This window comes from Solanum pennellii, chromosome 11 (genome assembly GCF_001406875.1).
Source record: "Solanum pennellii chromosome 11, SPENNV200".
Taxonomy (NCBI): Eukaryota; Viridiplantae; Streptophyta; class Magnoliopsida; order Solanales; family Solanaceae; genus Solanum; species Solanum pennellii.
Genome location: NC_028647.1, coordinates 7,559,730 through 7,571,879, shown reverse-complemented (window position 1 = coordinate 7,571,879; position 12,150 = coordinate 7,559,730). Strand labels below are relative to the sequence as shown.

Sequence of the window (12,150 nt, the reverse complement as noted above, 5' to 3'; positions counted from 1 at the left end):
AAAAAAAACAAAAAAAACAAAGATCAATATTATCATTATAAAAAAATAACCTCTACTTACAAGTCACAATGACCAACTACTAATTGGTCAAGTCAGAATTGTGCTCGACGACTTTTCATATGTTTAAAACGATAAATAATTGCATCATTACTTACATTTGCAAATATCTTACGCTCTACATAGCAAACTAAACAACCATTCAAAAATTCATCACCAATACTATTACGGAGTTCATTTTTAATGTACTTCATGGATGAGAAAGCTCGTTCCACAGAAGCAGTAGCAACGGGAAGAATGAGAGTCAACTTGATAAGTAAATAAACAAGTGGCCAAGTTTGATGTAGATCTGACTTGATCAATACTTTAGCAAGATCACTAATTCCCTTCAAGTTGAAGAACCTCTCATCAGAACCACGAGCATAAACTATAAAGCTATCAAGCTGAAAACTGAGATCCCGAAGCTTGTTACTGTCAAACTCATTCATATAATATTCAGCCAACCTCATTATATTGCCTTTATAAAAACTACCGAATGAATTAACTGGATTCAAACTAGCCATACCGAGAAGTAAGTCAGTACTCACAGCATCAAAACGATTATTAAGCTCTTGAAGATGCAAATCAATAACAACATAAAATATTTCAACACGCAAATGATGAGAATATGTAACATTAAGAGCTTTACGCTTTGACTTTCCAGGAAAGTAGCTAGCATTCATCTCCAGAATGACTATATCATGTTTATCACAAAAGGAAGAGACATCATCCATTAATGATTCGAATTCATTATCCCTTATATTTTGTAATCTTTGCTTTGTAAGAGCAAGAAATCCCATAGCATTGACAATATCTTGATCCATCCTTTGTAATGAGGAGCTCAATTCATTTGTCATCATAAGAACTTTCCACATTAAGTGCAGCATAAAGGCAAAATCAAATTTCTTAATCGTATCCACAAGAGTTTTAGCAAGAAGTCTATCAGTATAGTTTGGACACTCGCATCCAGTAAATTCAAGCACATGAATAACTGATGGAAATAGAACAATAAGATTATCTAATGTTCTATAATGAGAACCCCAACGAGTATCACATGGTCGTTGATGTCCACGTTCTTGATTTAATCCTCGCCCGGTATGCACTTCTCCTGATATGAGCAACTCCTCTAACAGTTCAGCTTGGTGCTTCCGAAGTAAATCCCTGCGCTTAAAAGATGCTCCAACAATGTTTAACACATTAGTAACTAAGCAAAAAAAAAATCATCTACATTTGAATCCTTCTTTGCAAGAGCCACTAATGTTAACTGCAATTGGTGGGCAAAACAATGAATGTAATATGCTGATGGAGTCTCATCCAAAATCAAAGTTTTAAGACCATTTAGATGTCCTTGCATATTGCTAGCTCCATCATAACCTTGCCCACGTATTTGGGATGGACTTAATGAGTGATCTGAAAGAAAAGAGTAGATTGATTCCTTTAATGAACAAGCAGATGTATCACTAACATGAACAATACCAACACATCGTTCTATCACTTCTCCTTCTTTGTTAACATATCTCAAAACAAGTGCCATTTGCTCCTTGTGTGATATATCTTTTGATTCATCGACTAATATCCCAAAATAATCCCCATCTAAATCTTCAAGAATAAATTTGATTGTTTCCTTAGCACAAGAATCAACAATATCCTTTTGAATACTTGGAGAACACATCATTTCATTTTTTGGAGCTTTTTCTAAAATAATGCTTCCAACATCTTTATTAATATCTCCATACCATTGCAAAAGTTCAAGAAAAATACCTCTATTTGAAGAAGATCGACTCTCATCATGTCCACGAAATGATAATCCTAATTTCAAGAGAAATCTTGTCACATCAACTGAAGCACTCAAGCGATGTTGAGACTCACTTTTTTCTTTCTTGGATTTTTTATCAAATGAAGTGCGTATTGATTGTGATTGATCCATCAAATCAAGCATCTTGTTGAAACACTTGTTGTGGATGCTATTTACATCTCCAATATGAGCTCTAAATCTTTCTGTAGCTTTGTTCCAAGCTCTAAAGCCGGTTTTCGTAAAAGCAGCATCAACCACATTTCCACGACTTTCATATTCATTTTTAAACAAGTAGCAACACAAACAGAATGCAACATCTTTTGTTATGCTATACTCCAACCACTTACGATCCTTAAACCAATTAGGAAAGAATTGCCGCATTTCCTTCCCAAACTTAGTTTTAGGAAATTTATGATCCTTAGGTTGGCAAGGCTTTTTAAGAATATAATATCTCCTAATATCATCACGTATATTAGGATTATACTCTGCAATGGGCTTTCTAATTCCCGGATCAGCTTCAAGAGATGCTAAATCAACATCTGAAATAAATATTTTCTTTTGAATTTTAAAAGCTATGGTTGAAGCAGTAGATGGATTGGTAGAGCTAGAACTTGGATACCCAATTTTCGATCTTGTGACATACTTATCCATCTCAATTTATAAAGATAAATTCCTACAAAAAAAATAATATTATCACATAATTAATTCACATAATTCAATTATTTTTTATCAAAATCTATAATTTTCTATCGATAACCCAAACAACAATCAACAATTAATATATCTAGTTGATTTTTCAACACCACAAGCAATAATTAGCAATATATGAGTTAATGAGCACCAAATACGTATACATTCTAAAATTTTATTTTTGAATCAAGTAATTGGTAAGAAAAATATTTATTTCAAAAGTATTCAAAAAATATATTTTTAATCTAAAGTCTAAACCTATTTATCAAGTAACAAAAATATTATGTGGAATCTATTTTAAGAATTAAGACTTAAGAGTACCATCCATAAGCAATGTAAATCTTAAAACGTAATTTCCCAAACTCTTTTTTTTCATTAACTAACTTTAATCAATCATCAAATTTTATTACCTTACTTTTGTATTCTGATTTTGAAAAGAAAATAGGTTGAAGTTTGTTGTTGGGCAGTTACGCTGACGGTTTTCTCTTTGAAACAAGAAGAAGAAGAAGAATGAATGACTTCGTAGTTTGCTAAGAGAAATAATCCCATAAAAGTGGGCAGTACAAAAGGTTTAAAAGCATAGGAAAAGTTGAAAATAAAAAAGAAAGAAAAATTATGCTACCTAAACTAATTAAGAATAGGAAAAGTCAAAACAAGTAAGAATAGGAAAAGTCAAAACAAGTACAAAATTGGGAGTTAAATAAGCCCTTAATTAGAAAAAGGAAAAATAAAAATAAAAAAAAGTCGTAAAATTCGTTGGAATTATTTTTTTTTTTTTAAAAAGAAGAGTTAAATAAGCCCTTAATTAGAAAAAGGACTTTTTTAAAAAAAAAACAGGTGTAAAATTCGCTGGAAAAAATTTAAAAAAAGAAATGCTACTGCTGGATTTGAACCCTCGACAGTGGCTTTGCGCGCCTCTTATTGCAGAGGTTTAAACCAGCTCACCCACAGCTGCTTTTGTTCTATAGGTGCTCATTTAAATTATAATAACATATGTATCATATTTTCTATATATATATATATACAAAAAATTTCGGAAATCAATGGGTGCTCGAGCACCCGCGTCTGGCTTACTGGGTCCGCCCCTGATATTATACCAACATGGGTTGTAGTACATTGGTGGGAGGTATCCATTCTTGATCAGAGATCTCAGGTTTGAGCCCAGGGTAAGGAGAAAATTCTGTTGGCCCCGTCACCCCCGAACGGATCGTACACTGCCGATCCGAATTTAGTCGGGCTTGAATGTTGGTGGGAAACCAAAAAAAAAAGTCTTAATATAATTATTAAGTTTAACTTATAATAATAGGTAACCATACATGGCAAGGTTAATATGAAAATCTAAAAATCGAAACAGAAGACCTTTTTATTTTACAATATTCATATAAATAACTTAAATCCTTTATAAATGAAAGGAGGACATATATATATGAGCCACAAGTCTAGTGTCGCTTTTGTGTTTCTCAATGGACACTTTTCATCAACAAACCAACACACCTAAAGAATTCATGTATCCCAAAGAAGACTTAATACAAGCACAAGAAGAGCTAAGTGAACCAATAATAGACCTAATTGGAGACATCAATTCTGTGTCCATGCTTGTGAAAACAGCTTGCTTGAACCATGGATTCTTTCAAGTTATAAACCATGGAGTTGATTCTCAATTAATTAACATGGCTCATGCTCATGTCAATCATTTCTTTAAGCTTCCATTAGAAGTAAAACTAAAGGTTCAAAAACAACATGGTAGTTTATGGGGTTATTCAAGTGCCCATGCAGAGAGATTTACTTCAAGATTGCCATGGAAAGAAACATTATCCTTCAATTTTCATGAAAATTGTGGCTCTAATAAGAGTGGTATTGTTGTTGATTTCTTTGAATCTCCACTTGGAAAAGAATTTGAACAAATGGGGTAAGTTTTCTTTGCACATTTTATGTTGAAATTAATGTGAGGACTGTTGGGTGGTCTTGGGCCTTCTCAACCCAAAAGCTAGCTCAAAGGTTGAGTCTTTCCCACACACTTATAAATTGATCACCAGCCCCTTCCACTTCCGATGTGGGATAACCCAACAATCTCCCCCTTCACACATCGGGCCTTGGGCTGGAGAGAACGACAACCCAGTTTCTCCCGGTGGGCTGAGACTTGTTGATAACCTGGGCTTTGATACCAATGTTGGGTGGTCTTGGGCCTTCTCAACCCAAAAGCTAGCTCAAAGGTTGAGGCTTTCCCTCACACTTATAAATTGACCACCAGCCCCTTCCACTTCCGATGTGGGATAACCCAACAAGGACATGTATCTCAGATAAAATTTCATAGCTAAACAATAATTTTCTTTTATGTTAATCTTCTTTAGCAACGAATTAATGATGGACACTTAAAAAAAAACTGTGAATTACATGAGGATTTTTCTGGGAATTAGTATGAAAATTCGCAGAAAACTTATTTTCCTGCAAATTGTCATATTAATTCCCAGAAAAATCCGTAATTTACAGTTTTCTTGTAGTGAGGCAGAGTTTCGTAGCTACACAAAAATTCTATACTAATCTCATTAAGCTATGAATTAGCGTCGAATTAGAAGAATATTCAATTAACTTGGAGATACTTTAACATATTTAATTCCATGTTTTATAGTAACGTATATGGGATATCCAAAGTTTTTGTATTTGCTTAAGATTTTATATTTACTAATTATTCGTTTATATATGTATTTGAATTATATATTATCGGTATAGTGTGAACAATTTCTATATCACCATTGCAATTTTTAAAGACCACATTATGTTTATCACGACATGTTAATTTAGATTTATGTAATTTGTTGATGTAAAGATTTTACATACTATCCATATACAAAATTAGTAGTATTTAACTATCAATTTATTAAAAAGAATTACACTCAATTTATCATTTTACATGTCAAGAGAATACCAAATCAATCTACCTTGTAGCTGATCTAAAATATATCATGGAAGATGAACAAATATATTGTCTCAAGGAACTCCAATATATTTAATATATATTTACAGACTAATTTACCTTTCAGGTGCGTGAACAAAATTTCATATTGATAGTTAAAAAGATTGAAATGATACACAAAAGATGTAGACTCTTAATAGTGTAAGTATTTTGAAAAAAACGCACTTAATTTGTGTCATAAGTTAAAAGGAAGTAAAACCTAATCGACTTAATATATGTAAGTCGATTTTAATATAAAGACTTACTTGTATGTCAATATGTTTTAAAGTTGCAAGTAATCTGTCTTATTTTTTGAAGTCGATTGATCCTATAATTACATATGACCATTTGCCCCCCCTCCCCCCCCCCTTCCCCCACAGATTGGTGTTTGAGAGATACTGCAAGAAAATGAAGAGAGTAGGACTTCTAATCTTGGAGATACTTGGTATAAGCCTTGGTGTAGATAAATGTTACTACAAAGAATTTTTCAAAGATACAAGTTCTATAATGAGATGTAATTTCCATCCAACTTGTCAAGATCCTAATTTAGTCTTTGGAACTCCACCTCATTGTGATCCAAATTCATTGACAATTCTTCATCAAGATCAAGTTGGAGGATTGGAAGTCTTTGTTGATATAACAAATGGAAATCAGTCCAACCTAGGCATGATGCACTTGTCATCAATATTGGTGACACTTTTACGGTGAGTCCAATGTTAAATTTGTCATGATCTAGTTCACAAATTATTATTATTATTTTAAAGTATGCTACGACAAAATCGAATGTCAATTATGAAATGAATCATCAACACAACAACAACAACAATCCAGTGGAATCTGACTAAGTAGCTAAGATCTGGAAAGAGTAGAGTGTATGCATACCTTACTATTACCCAAGAGAGGTAGAGAGTCGGCTTTCTATTTTACTATTTAAATTATCAACAATATCCAGATTATCAGAGTTTTTGTGTGAAATAGGGTCAGATAATTGCTCCAAATAATGTAAAAAACATGTCATGACTACAATTTCTAATTTAATATCATATCAAATAGAAACAAGATTAGGGTTTGTTTGATAAAGAGAACAAGTATGTATGTGAAAACTTTATAAAGATAATTCTAAATTTAACTAATCATTGTAAAAATAAATTGTACCTCCAAAATAGGGCTAGCTTAATGAAGAGAAGAGGTTGTGGAACACTGGCTAAAGTACTATAATCTAATGCTTGCAACTTCACCTTTCATCTCTTAGATACGTTGAAGGTTCTATAGTCTGTTTGACCAAGTTTGTACGAAGTTAAAAGTGTATCATGTTAGTATAGGTACTAACAAATTTTGTAACCGTATATATATATAACACTCAAATATGTAGTAGATATTACATGTAATATAGTTACAAAATTTAATCATATTTTGTTGTTTTAATTAAATTGCAGGCACTATCAAATGGAATATACAAAAGTTGCTTGCACAGAGCAATTGTAAAGAGACAAGTTGAAAGGATATCTTTGGCTTTTTTCTTGTGTCCAAAGGAAGACAAAGTGATAGTACCCCCACAACATCTTCTTGTCTCCAACTCAAGAATTTATCCTGACTTCACATGGTCTGATTTGCTCTATTTTATACAAAATCACTATAGACCTGATCATGCTACTCTACAAAACTTCACTCTTTGGTTCCTTTCTTCTAAGAAGACATAGCAAAAAACAGAAACAAATTAAATGTATATCTACTTTGTCCCTTGCCTTCTATATAAAATATGATTGTCGGCGCATTGTAGGGCCCATTCGAGTGGCGCTTCTAATAAGATTTTTTCTATATTTAGGTTTCAAACTCGAGACTTTTTGTTAAGGGTGAAGCAGTACTTTCACCAGTGCACCATAACATGTCGGCGTATTATATTTTATTAGAGATTTTGACGTAAGTAGAGAACTTTTAGTACTTCTATTTTTATAAGAGATTTCGATGTAAGTAGAGAAATTTTAGTACTTTTATTTTGTTTAATATTGACATATGATGGATTTTAATGGAGAAATGTGATTAGTCAAGAATTTATATAATTGATTCATTCTCTTATGACCTATTCTCTTGGAAGTCCATAGTTTGTGTGTGGTATGAATATTATTTTTTTAATTTTTTTTTTAATTTTTTTCTTATTTTATTGGCCGAAACGTTTTATGAATTAACTTATTTTCTTTAAATTTTAGGAAGATGATTTACCTCCAAGAAGTGAGAAAAATATTTTCCCAAACTCTTCTTCAACCTCACTGCTCAACTTTCTATCCTAAATCAAGTCTCTGAGACCAATTTTCTATACTAATTCGAGATATGACTCATAATTCTCGATTTGAGACTCAACTCCCGCGTCCAGATCGGTGTCGATTTCTAGTTCAGAAGTCGTGTCTCAGTTTGCATTTTGTATCCCAAATCGAGAGTCAAGGTCGGGTATCAAGTCCCATGTGAGGGTTGGATCCTAATTGGTCGTCGAGGTCGTGCCCATATTTGAATGTCGAATCCCGGATTGATTGTCCAGTCTCGAGTTGAGAGTAAGGGTCGGGTCTCAAGGGATTGATCGTTGGGGTTGTGTTCCTATTCAAATCTCGAGATCGGGTAAACATTCCAGTTCAAATGTTAGGTTCCGGGTCGAGTGTCAAGGTCAGACGACAATCGATCGTCGGGGTCGCGTTCCAGCTTGAATGTTGTCGTGTCAAGGTCGGTCTCAAATCAGTTATTGAGCTTGACTTCTAGATTAGAAACTATTTTCTTTTAAAAGTATTTTCTACTTCTAGCCAAAATAAATGATATCTTCTCAAAAAATCAAACACTACAAAATAAGTTTGAAGCAGTACTTTCACCAGTGCACCATAAGGGTGAAGCAGTACTTTCACCAGTGCACCATAACATGTCGGCGTATTATATTTTATAAGAGATTTTGACGTAAGTAGAGAACTTTTAGTACTTCTATTTTTATAAGAGATTTCGATGTAAGTAGAGAACTTTTAGTACTTTTATTTTGTTTAATATTGACATATGATGGATTTTAATGGAGAAATGTGATTAGTCAAGAATTTATATAATTGATTCATTCTCTTATGACCTATTCTCTTGGAAGTCCATAGTTTGTGTGTGGTATGAATATTATTTTTTTAATTTTTTTTTTAATTTTTTTCTTATTTTATTGGCCGAAACGTTTTATGAATTAACTTATTTTCTTTAAATTTTAGGAAGATGATTTACCTCCAAGAAGTGAGAAAAATATTTTCCCAAACTCTTCTTCAACCTCACTGCTCAACTTTCTATCCTAAATCAAGTCTCTGAGACCAATTTTCTATACTAATTCGAGATATGACTCATAATTCTCGATTTGAGACTCAACTCCCGCGTCCAGATCGGTGTCGATTTCTAGTTCAGAAGTCGTGTCTCAGTTTGCATTTTGTATCCCAAATCGAGAGTCAAGGTCGGGTATCAAGTCCCATGTGAGGGTTGGATCCTAATTGGTCGTCGAGGTCGTGCCCATATTTGAATGTCGAATCCCGGATTGATTGTCCAGTCTCGAGTTGAGAGTAAGGGTCGGGTCTCAAGGGATTGATCGTTGGGGTTGTGTTCCTATTCAAATCTCGAGATCGGGTAAACATTCCAGTTCAAATGTTAGGTTCCGGGTCGAGTGTCAAGGTCAGACGACAATCGATCGTCGGGGTCGCGTTCCAGCTTGAATGTTGTCGTGTCAAGGTCGGTCTCAAATCAGTTATTGAGCTTGACTTCTAGATTAGAAACTATTTTCTTTTAAAAGTATTTTCTACTTCTAGCCAAAATAAATGATATCTTCTCAAAAAATCAAACACTACAAAATAAGTTAGGAATCAACTTATTTTCAAAGAAATATTTTCTAGCTATTCATTATCAAAACCACAAGCATTTTAAGTCTTGGGAAGCAATAACAGACCCGGCATGGGCGGAGCCATTTTAAGTGAAGGGTGCTCAAATCAAAGGCGGATCCAGAATTCAAAAGCTAGGGGTGTCATATTATCTAAATGATAAACGGGTCGGTTCTTCATTTTAGGTTATGATTCGGATTATTTAGTTTTCTCGATATTTATACACTGATCAAATATATATATATATATACATCTTTAGTACTGTTTTTTTTTCTTTTAAATATTATAATATTAAAGATATACACCTATATGATATTTTTTTTTATATTTGTTTAGGAATAAGAGACCTTATTTTCTACAACTTCGAAAAAATAAGAGATTTTTCTCCTTAAAATTCGAATTTGTATATATCATCTGATATCATATAGTTGAGAAAAAAAATAAAAAAATTATAGTTCCAATCCGATTATATCCACGTAGTTTGACGTTAAAGATTGAAAGAACCTTTGCATTCAAAAGGTTTAACATGATTATATCCATCATTTTAAAAGCTTTTTTTTTTTTAAAAAAAAAGGCCATTTAATTATTTTTTTATTAATATCCTATGTGACAATTCAAAATTTAATATTAATCTGTAATTAATATAGAACATCACGCAACACTCGTATCAATTAAAGATAAGTAAATAAGTAAGAACTAATTGAGGGGATCGAGAAACTCAAGCAAATAAAAAAAACCTAGTGTTGTTGTCATGGAGATTTGAACCCTCGCCACCCTATTGGAGAGGTGCATCCTTTGCCCGTTGCACCATTCAACATATGGTTTATTGGGTGGCAGGTATATTAGATATAAAACTTGTTATACTCATACACATATATATACAAAATTTTAATCGAGGTCAGTGGATGCTGTGACACCCCACCCATAAAGCTTAATCCGCCCCTGGGTCAAATGCATATTTTTCATTGAAAAATTATATGATACATACAGATTAAATAGTAATTATGAATGTATATTTAGATTTGCGCATTCTTCATTAAAGTTTCAACTCCGTCACTAAGATCCGTCTAGATTACATCAATTTTGTGGAGTTCACAATTGAAATTAATTTATAGTACTAGATGACATTTATATATACATACAAAAAATAATAAGACATCAAATATCTACAGCTTACCAGTTGATATGTTAGCAGATATAGGACCACCATAGGAAGAACTCCTTTGCTGTCCAGAGGACTGGATTTTTTATCTAAAAATTTAAAATGTGAAAAAGTAAACACACAAAAACAATAAAGAGATTTCGACATACAATATACTTGGGGGAAAATATTTACCTTCTTTTTCATATTTGAGTGTGTTCTCCAATTTAGCCACTATACGCACCTTTATAAGTATTAAGCACGGATATCTCGTTCTCTTTAAGAAGATTTAAGTTTACTACGGCATAATTTACACTGATTCTATCACTATAAACTTGTCCCTTTTAGGGTGCAACAACCCAACAACGTCGTACAATTCAAACAACTCCGAAATAGTTAAAAAGTTTAAAGCTCCACAAAAAAACACATTTTTTCAACATATAAATATTCTCTTTTATATAGGGATATAGTTGATGACTTAGACTATTATTCTTCGTCTCGACTATCACTGACTTAGACTATTATTCTTCGTCTCGACTATCACTTTCACTACACTAACTCAATATATACACAATGCAGATGTATCACTTCTCCATCTCTTATGTACTCAACAAAAAGTAAGACTACACAATTTATAGGCGACGACTTCTCCCTTGTAATGAATAGAAAGATAATATGAATATTAAATCCGACAAGTGAATGATCACTTTCTTCCGCAATTAATAAGAGTAAAAGAGAAACAAATATCATCAATCAAAATAGATCCAAAGTGGATGTGCAATGGATGGAAATTAACAACTTAATATGAAATAACTTCAATATTATTTTAGTATTAAAATATTACTCCAACACACTTCTTATACATCTCTATATGTATAAATATTAATTATTACTGTGAAAAAAAATCGACTATTAGGGTGTAAAACTGAACATATGGCCATGTGAGCTTGTAATATTTTGTGTTTGAGTTGCATATTTTCAATTTTTTAAAAAATAAATTGATTTTTAAAAAAAGAAACGAGAATTGGAAAAAGAAATTACAACACACAATTCAAATTTAATTTTAATTCCAATGCAATTATTAAATACTGAGTGATTTTTTTTAAAAATTTTTTTTATAAATTCTCAAACGAAATAGACATTTGACCAACCTCGAATACTCCAATGGGAAGCAGAGAGAGGCCCCTCCATATGGAGCCAAAAACTAGCAGATATTACAGGCCGAGTACCACTAGATCTAGTGCAGCTGCATGAAATGGATTTTAACTTATTATTTATTCTCTTCGTTTTAATTTATTTATTTTAATTTAATAAAAAGTTTTTTAGAAATAAGTTAAATCTTGTAATGTTAAATTAAAGCAAACAACATAAATTTTACTATTTTAAAAGCATATTACCCCTTTGTGTGAGTTTTCTATGTTGTGAATTTACTAAAATTTGGATTTCAGATCGCGTCAAATACAATATGTATTTCGAATACATGGAATTAAACTTAGGTGTGATTTATTTTAAATACATTTATTCAAGTAGATTCACATGTATTGACTCTCTCACTAGCTTCTCTTTTATCTTACTCGCTTCTCTCCTTATATATCTGTATTTTAGATCAAATTCGGTGTATATCTCATATTCCAGATACATATATCTAATGTGATTTACA

The 12,150-nt window shown here is 32.3% G+C and overlaps 3 protein-coding genes and 1 long non-coding RNA gene across 5 annotated transcripts; 1 reads left to right on the top strand and 3 right to left on the bottom strand.

Annotated features, from left to right (window-relative positions):
• Positions 1–92: 92 nt before the first annotated feature.
• LOC107003597 lies at positions 93–860 on the bottom strand. Its single transcript, XM_027913065.1, has one exon. It carries the CDS (start codon positions 858–860, stop codon positions 93–95), a length of 768 nt encoding a protein of 255 aa, XP_027768866.1.
• Positions 763–6,897, bottom strand: LOC114073867 (zinc finger MYM-type protein 1-like). 2 transcript variants are annotated; one of them, XM_027912841.1, is made up of 3 exons: positions 6,630–6,896; positions 1,798–2,504; positions 763–1,446 (listed from the first exon to the last, which is right to left on the bottom strand). In XM_027912841.1, the coding sequence occupies exons 2-3, from the start codon at positions 2,480–2,482 to the stop codon at positions 1,241–1,243; spliced, it is 891 nt and encodes a 296-aa protein (XP_027768642.1). In that variant the 5' UTR covers positions 2,483–2,504; positions 6,630–6,896; the 3' UTR covers positions 763–1,240. The 2 variants fall into 2 exon arrangements, with proteins under 2 accessions (XP_027768642.1, XP_027768641.1); XM_027912840.1 differs by having other exon boundaries at positions 763–2,504; positions 6,630–6,897.
• Positions 2,807–7,472, top strand: LOC107004187 (gibberellin 20 oxidase 2-like). Its single transcript, XM_015202428.2, is given in 4 exon segments — positions 2,807–4,430; positions 5,855–6,110; positions 6,113–6,178; positions 6,911–7,472. Coding segments are annotated over 4 exon segments (1,032 nt in total). The 5' UTR covers positions 2,807–3,984; the 3' UTR covers positions 7,175–7,472.
• A 2,919-nt stretch (positions 7,473–10,391) lies between these two features.
• Positions 10,392–11,777, bottom strand: LOC114074685. The gene is made up of 2 exons (XR_003575031.1): positions 11,642–11,777; positions 10,392–10,600 (listed from the first exon to the last, which is right to left on the bottom strand). It is a non-coding gene; the product is annotated as an uncharacterized LOC114074685 (long non-coding RNA).
• Positions 11,778–12,150: the final 373 nt, after the last annotated feature.